The 25,047-nt window shown below is 36.3% G+C and overlaps 1 protein-coding gene and 1 long non-coding RNA gene across 2 annotated transcripts; both read right to left on the bottom strand.

The window, feature by feature from the left end:
• Positions 1 to 655: 655 nt before the first annotated feature.
• Positions 656 to 1,156, bottom strand: LOC112416613 (uncharacterized). The gene has a single exon (XM_024770871.1). It carries the CDS (start codon positions 1,154 to 1,156, stop codon positions 656 to 658), a length of 501 nt encoding a protein of 166 aa, XP_024626639.1.
• A 9,367-nt stretch (positions 1,157 to 10,523) lies between these two features.
• Positions 10,524 to 24,846, bottom strand: LOC112416281 (uncharacterized). Its single transcript, XR_003006616.2, has 3 exons — positions 23,803 to 24,846; positions 23,609 to 23,713; positions 10,524 to 10,774 (listed from the first exon to the last, which is right to left on the bottom strand). It is a non-coding gene; the product is annotated as an uncharacterized lncRNA (long non-coding RNA).
• Positions 24,847 to 25,047: the final 201 nt, after the last annotated feature.

The following is a 25,047-nucleotide window of genomic DNA, read 5'->3' on the forward strand; positions in this document are numbered from 1 at the left end:
CATGCATGATTAAGAAGTTGAAGTTGCATTGTCGAGTCGAAGTTGTTGATGTCGCATTGTCGTTGTCATTAAGTTGTCATTTTTCAATGAGTTGTTAATGAATTACTACATGAAGAATTATTATTATTAATTGATGATGTTTAAGTTGTTAAATGCATTTGATGAATTATACGCTTATTATTAATGAATGTGAAATCTCACTCATTCTGCTTGGAAATGTTGCCTCTACGTGGGTAACTTGCAGGTAACCAAGGATAGCTGTTGAAGTGAGATGACTCTCTCACGTGTCGTCTTAGGGTCGCTCTGATACGTAACGGGATGGGGACTTGCTTGTTTTCCATGTCTTACGTATTTATTATGATTCTATGTTGAAGAATTGTCTAGACTGGATTTTAATAAGTTGTTAGGTTGAGGCCGTTATGCCAACACGATGTTGAATTTAAATGTTTTCCGCTGCAATGAGATTTAATTTGATAACATGAGATGATTGAAATAAATAGTAATTTTACTATATTTATATTTGAAAGAAGTGTAGCATCCTGTTTAGTTGTTTACTCTGATTTTATGCAAAAAATTTCAAGTTGGGAAAACGTTGTGTTACAAAAGATAACATCCGATCTATTCCTAAAATCACATCCATAAGAACCAAAGGCAATCATACCAAATCAAATTCAAAATCCACATTTCCAAAATTAACAAGACACTTAACACAAACCAAGGAAGTAGTCACCGAGCTATTGGTCGGGGTATCGATGACCATCCATCTCAACATCGGAGTCATAACAATATTCAAACGTTCCGCACAACTAAGCGATATAAAAGAATGGGTAGCACCCGTATCAATAATTACAATCAATGGAGTACTGTTGTTAAAACACATACCTCTGATCAAGTTATCCGGCTCTTGCACCTCCTCAACATTCAATGCAAAAACTTTACCTCCCACTTTCTCCTTCTTCGGCTTTGTACACTTGGTACTAATGTGTTCGGCCTCTCCACAGTTGTTGCAAAAAATATCCCTACTCTTGCATTCGAAAGCAAGATCCCCCACCAGTCCACACTTGAAGCAACTCGTCGTAGCATTCTTGCGATCAGAAGCACGGTGTCCAAACCTTCCACAATTGTAGCATTTCACCTCATCTCTCCCACTCGACATCGAGATACCACCGAAATCCTTTTTCTTTTCTTTATCCTATCCATAAGGCTTCAATCGATCATTACCTCTACCTTTCTTCTCATTCACAACCTTGTAGTAATTATCCTTAGCCTTCCCCGCATCATCAAACATCCTACACTTGTTCACCAAAGTGTCAAAATTAAGAATCGTATGGAAGCACACATACTGATAGATCTCAAGGTGTAATCCGCTCTCAAACTTAACACACTTGGACTCCTCAGCACCTTCATCATTGTGTTTGCCTGTGATTTTGGCAAACGGGGCTAGTTTTGATTATTACAAGCGCGAACTAACTAGAAATCTCAAGACCGTTGTGCAAAGGTTTTTATCGAAACAGAGTTTGAAAAAATGCCACGAAATGCACTCAGGTTGCTTAGAGAGCATGACGGGTTTGATATAAAAAAGGAACTATCTCTCGACAGGTTTGAGAATACGATAAAAAGGGCTTAAAATAAAGCAAGATAAAAGATAAAAGTAAGTTTACACACGTAAACTCAAGGAAAAGGTAAAATGCAAATGCACTAAAATAAGAAGGGTGGTCTACAAATCAGTTTACATACATTCTGTATAACTTGTTTCCCTAGACGCCGGTAGTTTGAGTGTTGTAGAATTTTGTATATGATTTGCGACCCACTTTTTGGCTTGGAAACTACTATTTATACTAATAAACTAGATGGCGAACCACTAACTCCATGATCAGCACTTCTTCCATCTTGGACAACCACTTGCCCCACGTTTTCCACTAAAAGGAAACCGATTCCTTGCTTGAAATCGTGCTCCCCACCCTTTTGCTTGTGTTCGACGCGCAACTGCCTTGTTTTTTCGAAACTCCAATGCGCCTTAGGCTTGGTGCTTTGTCGAGATCCTTCAATTGAAATGAGAAAGCTCTTCGATTCCTGCAAAGTGATAGGTCAAACAAAAGTCGACCATATTTAATGAGCTTGTGAAATTCACAAGCTAACAAATGCCCCCAAAAATGCCATGTTCGACTAAATTACTCTATAGAGGAGAACATTGGCATTTTTGAGATTTATTCTCGAATCATCATGAAGCATGACATCATAGCTATCAGTGCATTTAGACATAGTCTTTTCATGTCCCATTGAAGACTTGTAAGATACGTCTCTCCCTTCGACGATTAATTCAATTCTCGTAACTCTAGGTCTTCCATCAATGCGCTATCTTCCGCCTCGAGCCTTTCAATCTTTAGTGCTCCTAAGTATTCTCCTTTTTCGAGACACGTGGTGATCTTAAGACCTGACATGAAAGATCTGCATATGATGTCCATAAATCTTCTTACCATCCTCATTGACTTTCTTCATCCATTCTCTCTCATTCCTTTGTGTGTTTTTTCCTCCCAAAAAGAAAGGAGCAGAATAAAAAGAATGGAACGCATTTCAAATGATGATCTGCTCAACATTCTTAAGAAAGTAGCAGCTTCCCATGTTGGACGCTTTCTTTGTTTCATGGAAACATCTTCTCGTCACTGGAGACTTGCCAAAAATCTTGAAGTTCTTCGAGTTGTCTAGCACACCTTATAGATCCTAAGCCTTACGTTGGGAAACAAATTCTTATCCGACATATCACTGAGAGTAGAGATCCAGCTTTTTGTGTAGCTTGAGCGACTTACCTTCTTCACGAAACACATTTCATCCTTGGAGAAATTTGACGAATTCTCTTGAATGCAAAAGCAAACGGCTCCTATCGAAGCACAATACTTTTTGTTGATTCTCGACGCTTTGGCCAGTAACGGGTTTTCTCCAGCAGATGTCTTCCTGTTCTTTGAAGACCTTTTTGAACGCAAGCAGCTCTCTAATTGCAGAAAGGGCCCTTATGTGGGCTCCTAGTTGCTACTCATTGAGACCTCTTCCTCGTGAGTTAGACTATCAGCTTACGTGTCGATCTTATAGGTATTGCAAGGGTTCTGGGCGGAAACCGAATGTCCTCTCACCACCTATGGGTTCCGACGATGATTATTTCATGACCAACATCTTCCTTTCCTGTCGCCTCGATGCCGAGCTTTTGTGGTTTCTAACCCACTTTCGTTTCTCTTGGGCATTTTGGTTTTGTTCAAGGCCACAAAGCCTTTTTTGATGTGTCGAACTAAAATAGGTTAGGAACTAACTTCGACATCAATCTTGTAATTTCGCCCGTTAGATGGCTTTTGAATTTGAAAAGATGATGCCATTTATTTTCCTTGCATTTTCTTCATATGTTCGACTTGGTTCAAATCAAAAAACTTTTATGGTAATTCTCTATCACCAATTCTGTTTCTATCAAAAACCTTTAGTTAGGGATCTTTTCCACAGGTCTTCCACTAGTAAAGATTTCTATCAATCTTCCATAATCACAACCACTCCATTGAGTTTTCCCAATTTTTCTTTGATCAATGCACGGTGGCATGTGCCACGTACCTTTTTCTTGGATCTCGAGGAAACCAACTAGCACTTGTTGTGGATTTTTGGCTCTTGCACTTCTCCACTCTTTTTCTCGTGGACGCATGTCGCTACTTCAAAGGTTACGAAGAAGGAATCTTCCATTTCACTCTTTCACTCTCTATAAAAATGTCACCTCCCTTAGTAAACCTTTCTATGTGAAAAACGCTTCTTAAACTTCCTAGGCTTCACATTTTATTCTCAGGCATGGACTCTGCCTCACAATATTGTGGTCTCTTGAGTGAAAAAACATATTCTCAATTGAAAACTGAGGATCCACTCACTGTATTAAAGATTATCACAATGAGTTAAACCCCCACTTCTGTTCATTCTTTGGGATACCCCAAGGCTTTTAACCCTGACTACTTTTGTAGTGCTCAGGAAAATCTTCTCAAACAACTCAAGGATAAGATTCTGGATGTTGATATTTTCCAAGTCTTTCTAGAAGACATTCAACGTTCTTCCTCTTTGATTATTCTAGTCAAAACCCTTCTTAATTCTCCAGAGTCTACTACCAATTCTTCACTTCTTGCCTTTTTAGTGGAATTTGCTCCTTTACTTGAACAAATTTCTCAACTACTATTTGATAAGCATCATCTTTACGAAGAACTGAAAGAGCGAAGGGGGCTCCAACAACACCACTTTGATGAATATGTCACCATTAAACTTGAGGCTTTGTCTTTCGCCCTACATTCTCATGAAGAGAATAGTATGATTCGGTCAAAAGCTTCTGAAGCTATTGAACACCATGAGAGGTTTGTTACACTTGGGAAGCTAATAGACTCCTTATTCCTAGAAGAAGAGTTCGTGGATTTGAAACTGGAGATTTGTGAATCCCTCTATGAGAATCCGAAACCTAACCTTCGCATTTGAGTCAGTAGTTATGCTTTCTAGCTTTTCTAGGCTTTCTCCTGCAACCTTTGATTTCAATTAGTGTTGTTACGTGTTGTATTAAGACATAACAATCTCAAAGTCGAATGTTTATTTTTCTGTCGAAATTTAATGTTTGTGTTACTTTTATTTCACACAATTAGGCTCATATTTTCAATAAATGCCTTTATTTCGACATATTTATCAAAGAAATTAACTCTTTTGACAATTTGTAACATGGTAAATACCTCCAACTGTTTAAGATAAGAAATATTGGCAACCCGAGTAATTGTTTGCAAACAAACCAAAGTTGTAAGTAAAACTTAAATAAACTTAATTGCTTGCCCCAAATTTTGATATTGTCAAATTTGGCACTGGGGTTTCAAACAAGAATTACATTTATTTTAGTTTCATAAACCACTTATGGTTCTTTTACCTAAACTTTTGAATCTTTAAGGAAATCAAATACTAAATCTCACCATTTGATTTTCAATTTAGGAATTATACTAATCCCCTATCAAAGATGAAATCGATTATATAGCCAATTTAGCCAAACTTTCCATAAACATAAACTTAAGTGTTTCGATAACATCTCCACTAATGGCTCCTTAACCATCTTTTACTAAGTACCAGCCACTATGGCCCTCTTGATCTCACATTTCGGCTAAACAACTGTGATTTGATTCTAAGCATCTTGCTTAGATGTGATGATCACCTTCATCATTCCCTAAGATCAGAGAATTCGAATTTCCCAAACTAAGCTCTGTGTCGAAAGTATGGTTTTTAAGGTTTATAGAAGTACCACTCTTAGGCTTATGGTATTTTCCTCGTTGAGTTTTTGTCATGGGATCGTTCCCCTTGTAGTTGTTGCGATAAGAAAACTTTTTCGACTCAAAGGTAGTACCATTACTGGTGTTTCTTTTCACCACATTGTTTTCCCCATGTTGCACATTCTTGTGGGTCGACTTAACCCATTTTTGGTTTGGTGCATAAGGGACCAAAATTTTTCCTTGACCACTCTGATTGACATAATTGGTGATCGAAGAGTTATCGATGAAATAAATATAACTCTTGGTGAAAGAAAACTTAGGTCTATGGTCAGCAGACCATTTCCCCATTTTCTTAGGTTTTGGGATAGAACCTTCGAGGCCCTTAGTTGCCTCTTTTTCAAACATAGAACTACATCTAGGGCAGAGCATTACCTCAGAATTCTTCAGCTTGCATCGATTGAGGAAGTTAATCAATTATTCTTCAGCTGTAGGATAGACTGTCTTCCACTTCTCGTCGAAGTGAAGCTCTAGAGCAGACTCCTCGACGTGTTCTGCATCTTTTGTGATATCTACCATTTGACATTCTGCAACTTCAGTTTCTTCCCCCAATTATGCTTTGACAGACAGGTTCTCGACATCATCAATGATTGATTCGACCATATTGCAGCCTGCAATGTCAGTGTACATCATGTTTGCTTCTTTCAAGGGATCAGGGTTTACTTGCATTTCAGGCTTTTGTAACGCCCACTTTTTATTAATTAATTATTTAATCGAGTCTAGACGAGTTATATTATATTTATATAATATATGTGTGATTTATGATGATTTATTACGATTTAGATGATTTGGATGATTTTAGATGAGTTACGTGATGTGACGATTTTTATGAGGTTATGAGACTTATTTTGTTGTTTAATAAAATAAGATTTGAAATTAAAATAAAATATTTAGTTAGGGGCTATTTTGAGATTTTAGAGAGTTTTGGGGGAGAAAGTGAGATAAGATAAGATTTTAGGAGGATATATAAAAAGAGAAAACCTAGTTTTTAGAAACACTTTGTACGTACGACTGTTTTTGGAGAAAAGGGAGAAAAAGCCATAGAAGGGAGAAGTCAAGGTAGAAAGCTGCGATTTCATCAACTAAGGTAAGGGTGAGACTAATGATTCAATAGTATTAATCCATGTAATTCTAATGATCAAATTAACAAGTTAGGATCGAATTAAAAAGTTTATGAAATTAGGGTTAATAGGTGATTTTGATGATCCAATGATGTTAGGTTGTTAGATTGATGCTTAAAACGTCCTTTGACCTTAGATTATGAATAGGATGAATTCTGGAATCGAAATTAGGCTTTAAACCATGTGAGATGTTGGATTTTCGTGAAAAACTGCATTCTGCCCGAGCCTATATTCATCGCTCGCCCTCGCGAACGATGATCCTCGCCTCGCGAGTGATGAAGTTCATCGCTCGCCACGCGAGCCATTTCCCTTCGCCTCGCGAGTTGTATGTCACAGCTCACCACAACGAACAACCTTACTCGCCATAGCGAGCATGACTAGAGAGCATGTTGAATTCTGTATTTTTGACTTTTGAGTTGAACCTTAGATGCTTTTGAGTGCCTTAAGATGTTTATTAATGATTAAATGATAACTTAGAATGAGATTGAACCTGGTTTAGCTTAGAACAACTTTAGTTGGGATTCTGGCTTGTACTCGCCATGGCGAGCAGATGCTCTCGCCTCGCGAGCACTTCCAGAACTGAGTGCAAGTGAGAATGTCGTGGTCTGTGTTGTTGAATTGATTAGGGATGGACCCTTAGGTAGTAATGAGGCCTATATAAGAAGTTAATTGCAATATGTGAAGCTGATATGAGATGTTTGAGTTGATTATGATGTATTATAATGTTTATGCATTACTTGAAGATTAATTGTATACATAAGATGTTGATGAATTGAATTGATATAATTATCATGATTGTTGTTGTAATCTGCCTATGCTGCTATTGTTATTCAACTAAGTTGCATGAGTCGATATAAGATGATTAAGATGATGTTGAACCCTCAAATTATTGGATATATATGAGATGATGATTAAGATGTTTTAAGAGATTGAGTCCATGCATTAGCATACATTTGTTGGGGGCTCATGCCCTGGAGCTTTGTACTCACCACGATGGAGCATTAGCTCAAAATAACGATGGGGGCTCATGCCCTGAAAGTATATTAATACTAAAATAATGTTGGGGGCTCATGCCCTAAATCGGTACCACATGCATATAAGAGGTCTAAGTTGCATAGTCGCATAGTCGAGTCAATGATGGATGATGTTAAGATGTTATGAGATTTATGATGCTTTAATGAAGTGATTACTTGATATATTATTATCTATGATGCTATGATATTTTAAGATGCCTTTGTTGAAGAATTATGATGTTAATTATGATTGTTGAATTATATTGATTAATATTATTGTTTTGTGAAATCTCACCCCTTTTGCTTGGATATGTTGCTCTTCGTATGAGTAACTTGCAGGTGATCGAGCGTAGGTTGCTGTTGTGCTGTCGTGAGTGGCCTTGCCTCACTGAGTCTTAGGTTGCTCTGATACGTAACGGGATGGGGTTTATGATATGCATGCTTCATTTCCTTTACGTGTTTGACTATGATGTTTTATGATGTTTGACTGAATTTATTTGAGATATTATGATGGGGCCTGCATGCCAAGACAATTTATGATTTTTGAATTAACTCCGCTGCGATGATTGAGATATTTTGTTGGAAGTTAAATTGTTATTTAACTATTTTTAGATTATGTGAAATGTGATATCCCGTTCTGTGATGTTTACTCTGATTTTTGTTAAGAAATTTTTATGTTGGGAAAACGAGGTGTTACAGCTTTGGCTTATTTCCAAACTTCAGTCTGCCTTCATTAAGACCCTTCTGAACCAAATCCCTGAAAAGGGAACATCGATAGTCGTTATGTCCCAAGAAGTTATGGTATTTACAAAAACCTATTTTCTGACGTTGTTCTAGTGGTGGGATTTTTACATCCTTAGGTGCTACCACTTGACCATCAGCAACTAAGAGATCATAAATCTCGTCGCATTTGGTTGCGTCTAATGTAAATGTCTTAGGGATATATCTTTCATTTCTTGTTTCGACATGATTATTCCCATAGGAGGGCCTTAACGATTTACACGTATAAGGGGGCCGTAGTTTTAACTCAACAATATCAACCTCCTTTATTTCGACATCGCCAAAAGCTATGTCGAATTCTTGGTTGCTTTCTTCTAATGAGACAAAAGCAACCTTTTCTTTCCTGCAATGTTTATGAGTTCTGGCCTTTTCACCCTTTAGTCTTTCGACATGTCGAACTCTATCGGCCAATTGCACCATATCTCTCAAGTGTTGAGTGTCGAGTTTCTTCCTGATGGAATAATCTAGGCCGCAAGCGGCCATTTCGACTAACTCATGTTCAGGAACTTGAGTGAAACATCTTGCCTTTAACAATCTGAATCAGGTTGTGCTTGTGAAGATGATTTTAAAGAGGATGAACTAGCACGAGGCATCGATTTACCATTACTCAAATCCATACACGAACAACTTGGTGTTTTTAGCAATAAAGTTACCCGAAAATAGTAACAAAATCCTAAAAACGGATCTCTTCAAAGAGATGGGTTTTGAAAAAGTTTTTGAAAATGGTTTTTTTATTTTGCAAAAAGGTTTTGAAAATCAATTGCACAAACTGGGTCTCACTGGGCGTGCCAATTTGTTTTCCTGTGATTTTGGCAAACGGGGGCTAGTTCTGATTATTACAAGCCAGATCTAACTAGAAATCTCAAGACCCCTGTGCAAAGGTTTTTATCGAAAAAGAGTTTGAAAAAAAGGCCACAAAATGCACTTAGGTTGCTTAGAGAGCAGAACATGTTTGATATAAAAAAGGCACTGTCTCTCGACAGGTTTGAGAATGCGATAAAAAGGGCTTAAAATAAAGCAAGATAAAAGATAAAAGTAAGTTTACGCACGTAAACTCAAGGAAAAGGTAAACTGCAAATGCATTAAAATAAAAGGGGTAGTCTAAAAATCAGTTTACATACATTTTTTATAACTCGTTTCCCTAGACGCCGGTAGTTTGAGTGTTGTAGAATTTTGTATATGATTTGCAACCCACTTTCTGGCTTGGAAACTACTACTTATACTAATAAACTAGATGGCGAACCACTGACTCCATGATCAGGACTTCTTCCATCTTAGATAACCACTTGCCCCATGTTTTCCACTAAAAGGAAACCTCTTCCTTGCTTGAAATCATGCTTCCCGCCCTTTTGCTTGTCTTCGACGCGCAACTGCTTTGTTTTGTCGAAACTCCAATGCGCCTTAGGCTTGGTGCTTTGTCGAGATCCTTCAATTGAACTGAGAAAGTTCTTCGATTCCTGCAAGTGATAGGTCAAACAAAAGTCGACCATATTAAACGAGCTTGTGAAATTCACACGCTAACACATTGATGTAAGGACAAAACTTCGACAATTCCTCAAACTTAGCAGCATACTCCGCATTTGACATACTTCCTTGCTTAAGCTGCAAGCACCCCACTTCCTTCTTGTTCCTCAGATCGGCTGGAACATACTTCTTCAATAATTCTTCCTTGAACCTTTCCCAAGATACCACAACACCACCAGCCTCTAGTTTCCTCTTAACATTAGCCCACCAAAACTCAACCTCCTTCGCTAGCATTTGAGTGGCCAGCCTCACCTTTTAGTCATCACTAGTCACCATAGAAAGAAAGATACGATCAACACCCTACTGTATTGTCTGCGGTCCATCTGGATCATACCGACCCTTGAACGTTGGAGGATGGTTTCTCATGAAACTATCCATCATTCACTCCTTTACCTCACCCTGGTCTTGCTAACTATGTGTCACCTGCTTATTAGCCTGAGCTAACACATGTGCCATTGCAGCCAAAGCGTCCGCAATCACCTCATCATTCCTACCAGATCCTCTAGCCATCTCACTTTTACACAAAACCACAACCAACAGTCAGAACAACGTAACAAGTACCGAAGGTATCGGTATACCATTCGCATACAACATGAATAATCACCTAGTGTTGGTCCCGACTAGGCCGGCATGGCTCTGATACCACATTGTAACACTATAAACCATGAAAGCAATAATCATGCAAATAAATAATATATCTAGAAAGTCTAGATGCTACTTCTACAATTTTCCTAAAAACATGCATAATCTATTTTTCAAAATACTCACAGCGGACAAATCACCAAACATAAAAATTCTTTACGACATAGAATAATCTTCAACATTCCATGTGCCACTCCACATAACATGTCACCATAATACAATTATTCTCATCATAAAAATAACATAAACCGTCAAAGTTACAAAAATATAAGGATCTCAAGAGCGACACTCCTACTTTAGAGCCTAACTAGACTCTAAGTGGAAATTAAACGAGGAAGCATCCATGCTAGTCCTAAAGCAACAAAAGAAAGCAATCACCTCAATCCTGCAAATCACCAACGCCATGCAAATAAATGACGCGGTGGTCAACCAAACGACCACTAGGGGTTAGATACCAATCACATAACCAATTATAATCAAATGAATAACATTAAATAATTTCAATTATCACTTATGCATAAACATACACGTCATCCAATAATATTAGTCTCATACGGATAATCAACATAATAGCACACTAAACATTTACATCAGTCACGTGCACAAACATATCAACAATTGCAATTCAGGTATACAACTCTACATATTTCACAAATTCTCCAATCAACACAATTTCATCAAGGCATGTATTTCACATAATTCATGTGTATGTAATTCTGTAGACTCGACTCTACATGCATGTGGTACCATTGGATGTCGGAGTTAATTTTATTGATTGATCCCTCTACATATCTCTGCATATCTCTACATATAGCTCTTATGAATGCATGGATGCTAAGTATTGACTCAATAATGCACAACACCAATTTACTCTACATATTCTCCACACATCTCCAGATATTGCATTATCAAACAATACATATTAATCATCAACCATCATAAACAATTTGTCATGAATCCATCACCATAAAGAAACAACATTGCTTCATAGAGTATAATCACATAATAGACGTAAAATCAACCACATAAAGATAACCAAGCCTTTAAATAACCAACAAACCTTGGTTCACTCTTATTTCATCATATTATCATGTTCACAAAGTCATTTTCAACTACGGAGATGCTGGGCATATTAGCACCAAGTGTACCAAACCGAAGAAGGCGGGAGGAAAGGTCTTTGCATTGAATGCAGAAGAGGTGAAGCAGACGAATAATTTAATTTGAGGGATGTGTTTTATCATCAGTATTCAATTGATTGCAATTATTGATTCGGGTGCTTTTCATTCTTTTATCTCGCTTAGTTGTGTTGAACGTTTGAACGTTGATTTGACTCCAATGTTGAGAGTGGTCGTCATCGATACCACAACCAATGGCTCGGTGACTACTTCCTTGGTGAGTGTTAAGTATCCTGTTAATTTTAGTAATATGGATATTGAATTGGATTTGGTTTGTTTTCCTTTAGTTCACATGGATGTGATTTTCGGAGTGTATTGGATGTTATCTTTTGGAATTAACATTAATTGTTTATCCAAAAGCATGACATTCTCTAAGAGGTTAGATCGGGTTGGAGATAAGTTCTTATCCGTGGAGCAAGTGAAGAAGTATTTTGATGGTGAAGCTTGCGTGTTTAGGATGTTTTCTTTGTTGAAGGAACGTGTAGAGAAGGGAGTTGGGGATTTGCCAGTAGTGTGAGAGTTTCCAGAAGTTTTGCTAGACAACATTACTGACTTAGCGTCGGAGCGAGAGGTGGAGTTTGCGATTGATTTGGTAGCAGAAACAAGTTATATTTCGACGGCACCTATGGATGTCTTCATCGGAATTGGGCAAGCTGAAGAAGCAGTTTATCAGGCTGAGTGTTTCGTCGTAGGGAGCACCAGTGTTGTTGGATAAGAAGAAGGACAATAGTATGAGGTTGTGTATGGATTATCGGCAGTTGAATAAGGTGATGGTTAAGAATCGGTATCCTCTCCTGAGGATTGACTACTTCATGGATCAAATTGTTGGTGCATAAGTGTTTAGTAATATTGATTTATGATCTGGATATCACCAAATATGAGTGAAGGCGAAGGACATATCTAAGACTGCATTTTGAACGAGGTATGGACACTATGAATATTCTGCGATGTCATTTGGTGTGACTAATACGCCCGGTGTCTTCATGGAATATATGAATAGAATCTTCCATCCTTATTTGGATCAGTTTGTGGTGGTGTTTATAGACGATATCTTGGTGTATTCGAAGTCAGAGGAGGATCATGCGGAGCATATGAGGATTGTGTTGCGTACGTTGAAGGAGAAGAAGTTGTTTGATAAGTTGTCGAAGTGTGAGTTTTGGTTGCGTGAAGGGAGTTTCCTTGGTCATGTGGAATAGCGGTGGATCCGTCTAAGGTTGATGTAGTGTTGCAGTGGGAGACTCTGAAGTCTATTTTTGAGATTATAAATTTTCTTTGTTTGGCGGGTTATTATTGGAAGTTCATTGAAGGATTTTCTAAGTTGGATTTACCGTTGATGCAGTCACTCGGAAAGGACAAGCGTTTGTTTGGGATACTAAGTGTGAAGAGAGTTTTCAAGAGTTGAAGAAGAGGTTGACTTCAGCGCCAGTGTTGATTTGACCAAATCCTAAGGAAATTTTTGTTGTGTATTGTGATGCTTCTAAGATGGGTTTAGGAGGAGTGTTGATGCAAAATCGTCATGTTGTGGCTTATGCGTTGAGACAGTTGAAAGAGCATGAGAAGAATAATCTGACTCATGATTTGGAATTGGCAACAGTTGTGTATGTGTTGAAGATTTGGTGGCATTATCTGTATGGATTTAAGTTTGAAGTGTGCAGTGATCATAAGAGTTTGAAGTATCTGTTTGACTAGAAGGAGTTGAATATGAGAGAGAGAAGGTGGTTGAAATTTCTTCAGGATTGTGATTTTCAGCAAGTTATCATCCAGGAAAGGCGAATGTGGTAGCAGATGCTTTGAGTAGGAAGTCGTTTCATATGTCTGCATTGATAGTGAAAAAGTTATAGTTGATCAAGGAGTTTCAGGATTTGAGTTTGGTAAGTGAGTTGACACCAAGTGGTGTGAAGTTGGGAATGTTGAAGTTAACAAGTAACATTTTAGAAGATATCAAGAAAGGTCAGAAGATGGATTTGGAACCTGTGGATCATGTGGTGTTGGTTAATAAAGGTAAAGGAATGGACTTTAAATTTGATGAGAATGGTGTTTTGATGTTTCGTGATCGAGTTTGTGTATCGGATGTACCTGAGCTTAAGAAGCAGATTTTGGAAGAGGGTTATAGGAGTAGTCTGAGTATTCATCCATGAGCGACGAAGATGTATCAAGATTTGAAGAGATTGCTTAGGTGGTCTAGAATGAAAAGGGAAATAGCGGAGTTTGTGTATGCTTGTTTGATTTGTCAAAAGTCTAAGATTTAACATCAGAAGCCATCGGGTTTGATGCAATCGTTGTTTGTACCGGAGTGGAAGTGGAATAACATATCTATGAATTTTGTCGGAGCTTGCCTAAGACGATGAAAGGAAGTGATTCTATTTGTGTAATTGTTGATCGGTTGACGAAGTCGCCACATTTTATTCCTATCAAGACCGTTATGTCTGTGGCGAGGTTGGCGGAGATGTACAATGAGCAGGTTGTCAGATTTCATGGTATTTTGTCTACCATTCTGTCAGATAGAGATCCGAGGTTTACTTCAAAGTTTTGGAAGAGTATGCAAGAGGCTTTGGGAACTATGTGAGGTTGAGTTCTGCTTATCATCCTCAGACTGATCGGAAAACGGAGAGGACTATTTAATCTTTGGAAGATTTGTTGAGAGCTTGTGTTTTAGAACAAAATGTGAATTGGGCTGAGTGTTTGTCGTTGATTGAATTTACTTACAACAACAATTTTCATTTTAATATTGGTATGACACCTTTGAAGCTTTGTATGGAAGGAGGTGTAGGTTGTCGTTGTGTTGGTATGAGTTAGGAGAAATTGATTTGTTAGGACCGGTAGTTGTTCAAGAGACCATAGAAAAGGTGAAGATGATTCAAGAAAATATGAAAGCTTCTCAGAGTAGGCAGAAGAGTTATCATGATAAGAGGATGAAGGATATTGAGTTTCAAGTTGGAGCTCATGTGTTTTTAAGAGTGAATAATGTAACCGGTGTTGGACGTGTTTTGGAGTGTCGGAAGTTGACACCCTGTTTTATTGGACCGTTTGAGATTATTTAGAATGTTGGAGTTGTAGCGTATCGGATTGTGTTACCGCCATCGTTGTCAAATCTTCATGATGTGTTTCATGTATTCCAATTGAGGAAATATGTGTATCGTAACATTCCACTAAATTCTATGTAGACTGCAGTATCGGTTGAACGGTGCCATTTAATTTGGGAAAGGAGAGTTCTTTCCCACCATGGGAAAGTTGATCATGTCCATTAGATTAAATGAGGAACATATTCCTATCATACTCTCTCAACCACTAGATTATTTTTTTTATACTATCTTTCACACTCTCTCTTTCATGTCCCCACACATTCATGTGAAAGATAATATAAAAAAATAATCTAGTGGTTGAGAGAGTATGATAGGAATATGTTATTCATTTAATCTAATGGACATGATCAACTTTCCCATAGTAAAAAAGAACTCTCCTTTCCCAAATTAAATGGCACCCGGTTGAACACATCGAGGAAGATATAATTATGAAAGGTTGAGTATAACGAGGAGTGCGAGAGATTTCAGGTTATATCCCGCACAATATTTAATTGGATTATGTATGCCTAGCTAAAGTTAGTTGACTGCAGTGGAATTTAAACGCGTCAGACCCAAACTAGTGGAAGACGGGCACATTGGTATTTTCAACATAAGTGTATATAAGGGAAACACCCCACTTTTCTTTCATTATTTCCCTTCTGTTCTCTCACTTCAGAACTCTCCCTTCAATCCTCCTTCTTCTTCTACGAACCCCTCCCCCTTTCTTCTCAAATCACCATTAAACCTAAAACAAATCCAACATGCATTATTCACCACACGATCCTCATGTAGTTGTAGACTAAATGCAAGCTTTAAAAACTCTCAATTTCCTCTCCCTAACTCTCAGCCGAGCCTCACCCTCCTTAAAAGAAAGTCTGAAGTTCTATTTTGAACTCTCAATGATCTTGCATGTGGGTGGGTTGTTGAAACTGTGATGCGTTGGTTTGGAACTAGAGGTAAGAAATTGAAGAAATGATTTAGGGAAGAAGTTTGGGTGCAAGGGTTTGAGCTTGGAGCTGAGCTTGTGTGACAGAATCTCTAAGAGCATAAGATGACCCAAGAGTTGTTTACGGGTTTTGGGACAGGATTTCACTAAAACCGTAAGAACTTTCTCAATGTAGCTTGGAATCAAGTGATTTTTAATGCTACGGTTAGATAACGAAATTCCGGACGTTTTGGTACCAGTTTCACTGATTTTGGTCCAGTATTGAACTCTGTAGACGATTTTGAATTTGGGGGCAGAAGTAGGATTTTGTGCTGAACCATGAATATGAGTTGTTTTGATGTGCTAAAGTTTGAATGCTCAGGAGTTCAAATGGATTTGTGTATAAGCTGTTGAGAGTGTTTGAGGTTAGTTCTGTAGATTGTTTTTCCCTACCTTTGGGTTATGTATGACTGTGAGAGAACTATGTCATGTTAGTTTTATTGAATTAAGTATTTAGAGAACCCTTTGTGCCATTATTTGCCAAGAAACATGTTAGAGTTACCATGCATGGCAATTCCTATTGTTTTTATGTAGATCCTTTAAGAGAAATGCATGAGTAATACTAATATGGTTCGGTGATAGATGGCACACGAGAGTAGCGACACGAATTACGTATGGGTAGCAATCTCATCTCTAAGTATTGGGTAAACTCATAGAGCCTCGACTTAGACAGTCGAGAATAGTCATGCTAGTATGTAACCTAATCATGTTAGGTTAAGTTATGTATGTACAAGATCAAGCAACATTGAATTACCGTTATGCGAGTAGATTACGGACTCGTGGTAATCAATCATGTAAGTATAGGTATAAACCTTCTATGTACGATTAAGCTAAGTAAAATGAACATGTCGTGTCTTTTGCTATCCACGTCAGGGGGACGTGACACGCTCTGCAAGGTAGGCCCGCACGACATTCAGAGGAGTCCAATGTTAACCTCAGATAGGTTTTTCACTGGTCATGTTATGGAGATATTTTTCGGGGTTACTCCACTCAGGATTATTCCGTAAAACGAACCAAGATAATGTTGTTTGTTACACGCTAACTCCTAACATAATGAATGGCTATGAATATGATATCATATGATATGATACGAATATGTATATGCTTATGTGATAGGTTAAGATTATGAAAATATATTGTTGACGATCTTAGTACCTCCCCGATAGTCCATTTCAATATCATGCTATGAATGGTTAATGGTTTATGTTTAGGTCTTGATGCGTTTATCGTATCTCGACGTAGCGGTCTTAGGTTCCCTTGACCTCCGTGATATGTATGATATATGAAAATACGTGTAAGTTAAGATATGAAGAGCCTTATGACTATACTAGTATGCAAGATCGTCTAGGTAAGTATGTTTCACACGTATAATCAACCGTTTGGTTGTATTGTAGACATGTGGTGACCCTAGGTTTCCCTCGAGGTTACTTATAGCATAGGATTAGGTAGAACTCACTGAGACATTATGTCTCATCCCAATCCTATTTTGTTTTAGATTAGCATGTTGGTTTAGCAAGGTGTAGCAGACATGTGGCCGAATGGATAATCAACAAGTGCTCGTTCTTACCCGCTGCAGGATATTCTTATGGATTCAAGAGTGTATTACTATGTTTTGGATAGATAGTGTTGTATTACTAGATGTACGAATGTGAATTGTTGTTTATAATATTCATTTGAAGTCTTTATGTTGTAAATTTTAATGTATCCAGTACTAAAGATAATGCACATGCTAAACTTTCTAGATACGTTTAGTGTGGGCGTTACATGTATGATTTCTCTCATTTGATTCAAGTGAATGATTTGGAAATAAGGGATAATTTGACCATTTGAGACTTGACCAGTTAGGATTGAGGATCGGGAAGATAAGCGCTTAAGAGGGAAAAAGATCGTTTTGGTGAAAGTGATTTTGTTTGGACCAACCGGTGAGAGTGCTACTTGGGAATCAGAGGGTAGGATGAAGGAGTTGTATCCAAAGTTGTTTCCTTCAGGTAATTTTCGAGGGAAAAAATTCTTTTTAGTAGAGGAGAGTTGTAACAGGTCGTTTTTAGCTAAGTTTATTTTATTATATGTGTTTGTCTGCTTTTTTGTGTATTTGAGTCGGGATTAGTGGATTTTTGGCCTAGAAGAGTATCTTAGTCATTTCAAAGGCTAAGGATATTTTAGTCATTTGGCGAGTAAGGGTAAATTAGTAATTTTATTGGGGAGGTTTTCTTAGTGCTTTGGTGAGAATAGTTATTTTTACCAAGTTACTAGCAATTTTAGGTAATTATTTCGAAATGGTAATTATTCAATATTTTAACAAGTTAGTGAGTAGTAACTTTTTAGGATTTATTAGTGAGAGCTTTAAGCCCATTATGGTTTGTAGTAACTAAGCCATTAAGATGGAGTATATATATATTCATAACTCTTAAGAGAATTAAGGTTAGAAAACATTTCATGACAATTGATAGAGAGGCTAGAGAGAGAGTGTGAAAATAGAGAGGAGAATAAAAGAGGAAGAACTTGAAGGAGGGGAAAAGCTAGAGCTAAGAGCTAGAGGGGAGATTAAAACCAAAACTAGAGAAAGTGAAGGTTAAAGGTAAGGGGGATAGTCCCATTTCATCAAATAAGCTATAATTCTTCTTTTTCACTTTTGGGTCATAATCGCTTTTGAATGAATTATGATTTTGATGATTTTGCATGTTGATTTTTGTGCTCATGATTATGTGATAAATTTGAATATGTGAAATTTGTTGAAATCTTGTGAGTACGTAAATTTCATGGTTTAACTATGTTTAAATGATAACTTTGAAGATTTGGCTTAAATTGATGAAAAATGATATTGTTGTTGTTGATTGTTGGTGAAATCACGATTATATGATATGAATGTTGTTGGGTTGTGTTGATGATGATAATTCATGCCTTGGGTGTTGATAAATGTGTTCTTGGGGTTAAGTTGTTGTGTTTTTGAAACTTTTGTGAAAATAGGTTAAAATTAGAGAAGTTTGATTTGGATGAATTTGAATGAATTAATGGAGTTGTCGTGATGAATTAGGATAATCGGAATTTCTGTTTTCAATCAATGTGTTTTGGTGAGAAACCATTTGGGAGAAAATGAGGTTTTTGAGTAAAAGTCGTTTTTAAGCACATTTGTTAAATAAGTCATTTTTTTGCTGTGATGAGTTAAGTTATTTTGTACTATAAAACCATGTTTTCAAGTATAGTTTGAATGGTTTAAGTGTTTGGGACGCGTTCACAAACAGAATTGAAAACGGATAAAAAATTAGAATTTTACGCGCAAAAACGAAAAAATATGTCTATCAGAGTGGCACGAGCGTGCGGCCCTGTGGCACGACTATGCGTGTTTTCACGTGGTTAGGTAGTGATCTGTCCGGTGAGAACGATTGAGTCGCAACTGTTGTGAAGAATGCTCCGATGATCGGTAACGGCTTCCGGTGCGGCAGCGAAGCGTCTTCTGCGGTGGCACGAAAGGTGCTGCATGCACGTTAGCACTCCGACGATCAAGTATGTAATGGAACAGAGATAAAATTCTTAGGATATTTGTGAAAATTGTTGCGTAGCTTGAGGGTGAAGCAAGTTAACCCCTATATAGGCGTGCTTTTGGCTTAACCGTCTCAGGGCTATGCGGCATATGATTAGAAACGGGAGTGGACACGTGTAGCATGATCCCGGTAGGGAGGCTTGCTCTTGTGTGGCACGACGCAGGAGAGTGGGTGTGCTCCTTTCTGTGCAAGGCCTTGAGGTGGTGTAATAATTGTACACGTGTAGCCGTGTGAGTGGTCCAAAACAGGTAGTATGACCGTTTTCCATGTGAAACCTAATTTATTGATGTATAATTGGACTTCTAGGAGTGATTAAACATAGGTGTTCATTAGGATTGAATTTGGTTTTGAAACAAGTTAAAAATGAGATGAACTTTGAGTTTTTAAGAAAATAAGTGAACCTTGTGAAACCAAAATGCTATGATTGATTATTCTCGATGTTAGATGACATGTATGAATGTTTTTAATGATATGTAAGAACATGTAACCCTAATTTGTTGATAAAATTGAAATAGACGATTTTTTTAAAAATAGACGAACTTTGCGAAATTATGTTTTATGATTCCAAACCTTGTAAATGGATTGTAATCATTTTTTTTAATGAAATAATGATGATTCAATGTTTGTTATCAAGATGTGGTGAAATATTCGTCTTTGTGCGATTTGGTGATAATACGAATCAATGTGTTCTTTAAGGTGTTGATTGTTGATTGGTGAATATGATGAAGACTCCTTGTTTAAATATGACTTGTTGATTGTATGGATGTAAATAGTTGATAATGCAATTGGTGAATGGGTGAAAATATAGGGTGAAAATATTATATGACGGTGTAAATTGTATAATATGAAATTGGTGATTTGTGCATTGTTGAGTCTTTACTTGAAAGTTCATGCATTCTTAGTCATGTTGAGTCTTGGTGAAGATGTGAAGAATGTAATTGTCGATGTTTGTTACATTGCTTATGCAGAACGTAATGGCCGATGTTTATTACGTTAGTGGATTCAAAACGGTTAAATTATCTCCGGAATCCAATTGGTACCACATGCATCTAAAAGAGTCTAAAACATTGCATGCATTAGAGATTGGTGAAATGTGTCATGTTTGAATATGTGATTTGGTGGTTATTTGCATTGGTGAAATTTGGTGAATGTTGTTTGTAGGTGAATAGGTGAACTTGTATATGTTTTATTACTCTTGTATGCTTGATGAATAATGTTGAAATGGAATTTCATTATTGAATGATTTAATTAAGTGTTTATTGATCTTGGTGAATGAATATGTTATTTTACTTCATTTGATTATATATTATTTATGGAATATAATCTAAACCCTAGTGGTCGTTTGGTTGGCCGGCTGCCTATTTGAATGAATGGGTGGACGACTTCGAGGATTATGTTGCTTTGCTTTGCCTTTTCTTATGAGTATGCTCAAGGACTAGTTTTGGAGCTACCTCGTTTCCTTTATGTTTGGAGTCTAGTCTTAGGGCTCTGATTAGGGTGCGGTCTTAGGTTCTTTATATTATGCCTTGATGAGATTTGTTACTCAATATGTTGAGATTTGAGATTATATTTTGTGATGTATTATGATACATGTGACATGGGTACTTTGGAAAGTGTAGTATGTGTTGATGTGATGTTATGATATTTTTCCGATGTGAGTTATAAAAAATTATCTATGCATGATTTGGATTAATTGAAGATGTAGCATCTAAACTCCTTGAATAATTGTATTGTTTGCTTGATTTATCGCATTCCGGGTTTAGTTTGTTGCACGATACTCTACTTATCAATTTATTTTTGGTATATGATTTGGTACACTTGCCTAATCCGACATCAAGTTTTTGGCGCCGTTGCCGGGGGTTGTTGATATTTTTGACTAAGCAATTCAAATTACTTATTTGTAACTATTTTTATTGTTTTAATTATTGATTTATTTTGACAAAAAAAAAAAGAAGGGGTATAGTAAGCATAATAATTATAACAATAATTATTATTATTTACGGTTACTCCAAGAATGGTGCATCTTGGATATTTATGTTTATAATTGTTTCAGGGATCGAATCATGGATGGATTCGAAAGGCTTGATCATCTATTTTAATTCAATTATCAACCATTTTATTTTTTGTTATTTACTTTTTATTGCAACCAAATCCAACTGCCTAGGGCAACCCATAAATTTAATACATCCTTTATTTTAACGCTTTTGCCGAGTAGAAATTGAAACAGTCTCTGTGGATACAAACTTTATTACTACTTCGATAGTTTTGGTACACTTGTCAAATTATCTATCACTACCTTTCTAGGAAGTAAGTGATTAGTGAACTAGAAGAAAGATAGCGAAAACGAGTTGACCCTTATAGTAAGTACTTAGGAGGTGACATCACTAATATTGAGTAAATTCTGTTGAACCTATGATGTAACTAGTTTATTAATTAGAGAAACAAGCACCTAGGGGAATAAACCTTGTAAAACCATTCTCCTTGACCTCTAGGTATTGATAGACGTTCATAAGGCTGCTTGTTTGTAGACCTATCTAGGGGGGAGGAGAATTTGTTATGAGTGTCCTCAGATTCATAGATGGGAAAACCTTTAGGACATTGGCCACGCCCCACACTAATAATCCTTACGAAGGTGGCGGAATCCTATAGGATTAATAACCCTATACTGTAGCGCGCTTATAACCTTAGTTTGACCATCATACCTTTGGAAATTTAGGAACACCAATTTAAGTTTATGTTTCAATTACATTTGAATTAGTTAGACCCCGCACGTAAGGATCACCGTGCGATCAGCAGGTGCAGTTAGCTATCAGAGGGATAAACCTAGATAAACTGAGATGGTATAGACCCCGCATGTAAGGATCATTGTGCGATCAATAGGTGCAGATTGACAACCGACTAGGTTAGAATGTCTCAACGGCCTCATCACTTGTATAGTCTACTTAAGATAACTAAACGCGACACAACTGTTATTTAATATCCAAAACTAAATAAATAGGGGGGGATTCAAAGAGTCATAACCGCTGCTTACTTTTCTGCAACCAAAAACAGGTAACTTGCTTTGTTGCAAACAGATAAAAATAACAATCTCTAACCCTTATCTCTTTTATTTTATGTCGTCAACTTAAAATAAGTAACGCGAGCTGTTTAGACGAAACGACAATCTATGTGGATACGATACTCTACTTATCACTTTCTTACTTGGTAAACTATTTGATACACTTTTCTAATCCGACCATCAGTAACACATGCTTTATAATGCTAATAGAACTTTGTTTTGTAGAAGTCACACAAAAAAGAAGCACAAAAAGTTGAAGAAAGAAATTACACAAAAAAGTTGAAGAAAGAAAGCCAAGCCACCACAACCCCAAACCAACACACACAACCACAAAAAAAAAAAAAAAAAAAAAAAAAAAAAAAAAAAACAGAGAGCAAATCGACCACTCGCAATCAGTTATTGCGACCGTAATGCTCTAGGGCCTCATCACCTTCAAAAAATTTCCACCCCACGAAAAAAACTAGAGGGGAAGAATATTGCCACCAGTAATGATAATTATGCCGATAAAGCCCAAATAAGTTACACCTTATCCCCCTATCTTTGTTTAATTTTTCATGCTATAACATTGAGGACAATTTCAAATTCAAGCATGGGGAATTCTTCATCTTATTATTCTTTAATCTATGATTTCTTTTGTTTTTATTACTTTTATTAAAACAATCAAATGACTCCTTGCTTGAAAAACCTTGTTCACATCTTTTATATATAACTCTTGTTCTTGTGTATCTATGGGTAGAAGGCAAATAAATCAACATGTTGTGAACCAACTTTAGATTTGATAAGTTAGAGAGTTTGATTCACTAGTTTCCATTGAATATAAACCATGTAAATGTGAGGTTAATTTTTTTTTTTTGTCCTTTTTCCTTGTTTTGAGTGAAAAATCTTATATATTTACTTTCATCTTATGCTTGACATATAACCTTATTTAAATCTAATATAACCTTATGCAAAAGGTTTATTGGTTTGTATGTTAATGGCTATTCAATGGGATATATTTACTGGAGGAGTAACAATGAGATGACTTACTATGTTTAATAACTCATTATTAACAATGAAATTCACTAATCCACTACACAAATATTTATAATAATCTATTAAGAAACATACATAAATGTCAAATATTGGATTACATAGCTATGAAGTTCCGATTTATCAGAAAAGTTTGTTTGCATAATCATTAATATATAATGCTTTAATCATGGTATGATTAGTTAAATTAATTATTTGTAATGAGTTAGTAAACAAAATAAATCATCTCAAAAATACTCATTTATATATCAAATAAATTGTAAGAGCAAATAAATATATGAAATTGAGAAGAAAAAAATATAAGAGTAACAACATTACGACGAGAAAAGAAAAGAAAAGACTTAGACATAATATATGAATAGTTTTACCTCATAGAGGTATAGGTGTCTTACACACACCATCAATGCAAAACATATGTAGAAAACTTGCTTCGGGATATATTTTATAACAATCGGCGTCAGTGACACACTCCTCTATAATGTAAAAGAAGAAAAAAGAAGTATTAGCAAAAAGGGGTGAGAGATTGTGTATAGTATAAACACAAAATTAAGAATGAGCTCACCTTCAATGTTGGCTACGACAAGAAATAGAAAACTAAAAAGGATCATAGTATAAGCAAACATGAAAATTTTAACCATTTTTTTCGCCTTTGCAAGTAACATATAAATTTTGGTGTCACTTTATACAATAAATGTGTCATTCTATATAGCTTAAATTAAATAGTTTTTAATAAAAATATTTTTGCGATAACTCCATTAAAATTAAAATAATTTGTAAATGTCTCTTAAGTACATTAATGTATATCATGTTTTCCCCTTAGGCTCACACAATATAGCTCATGTAAAATATTGTTTGTAATTAGAATTCATTCTTTTTTTCAATGTATCACCTTTGCCCCTTTAGCTCATACAATAGAGCTAACAAAAAAATATTTATTATAACTAGGTTGGCACCTCCAACCTCCCACCATCCTCTATCGCCTGCTAATTTTATTAAAAAAGGGAGAAAAAAAATGATTATAATAAGGGGGCCAAACCAAAACCCTTGAAACAAAATGGAAAAACAAAAGAAAGCAAAGAAAATAACAAAGCAACTAATGCCTAGAGGTAACGAAAGCTCGGCGTCCCAAATCTCTCTCAAAAGAAATACTCTCTAACAAATATTGGTAAAGTGTCCCACCAAACTACATTAAGGATGGAGTGTCCGTTGATGGCAATTCTTGTTTACCAACATTTCATTATATTTTTAAATCTTATCCAACCTTTCAAAATTTTGAGTCATTTGACATTATATTATTATTTCTCATCAAACCTTTCACAATTGAGTTATTTTATATAGTTAATTGATTTCTATCTCTTGAATTTGATGAAGTGTCTACCCTTTCATTTCATTGAATTTAATATGCAGATAGATATAAAGGAACATATTTTAATCAAATTTTAGAATTTCAACCATTTCATTCACCATTGCATGTAACTAATATAAATAGTTGGGTTAATAGTGTTTTGTCCCTCTGTAATATAAGTCATTTTCGGTCTTACCTCCTGTAAAATATTTTTTTGGATTTCGTCCTTGCAATTTGAAGATTTTTGGTTTTGGACCTTCATGAATTTTGACTGTACAAAATCGAAGATATAGCAGGGGTAAACCGAAATTTGCTCAAATTAAGAGGGGGTAAACCTAAATTTGCTCAAATTACAGGGGGTGAAATTTTCAAATTACAAGGACGAAATTAAAAAACAAATATTTTACAGAAGAGAAAACAAAAAATGATCTGTAAAGCACTATCATTTTACATAGTAAAAGC

This window comes from Medicago truncatula, chromosome 7 (assembly GCF_003473485.1).
Source record: "Medicago truncatula cultivar Jemalong A17 chromosome 7, MtrunA17r5.0-ANR, whole genome shotgun sequence".
NCBI lineage: Eukaryota > Viridiplantae > Streptophyta > Magnoliopsida > Fabales > Fabaceae > Medicago > Medicago truncatula.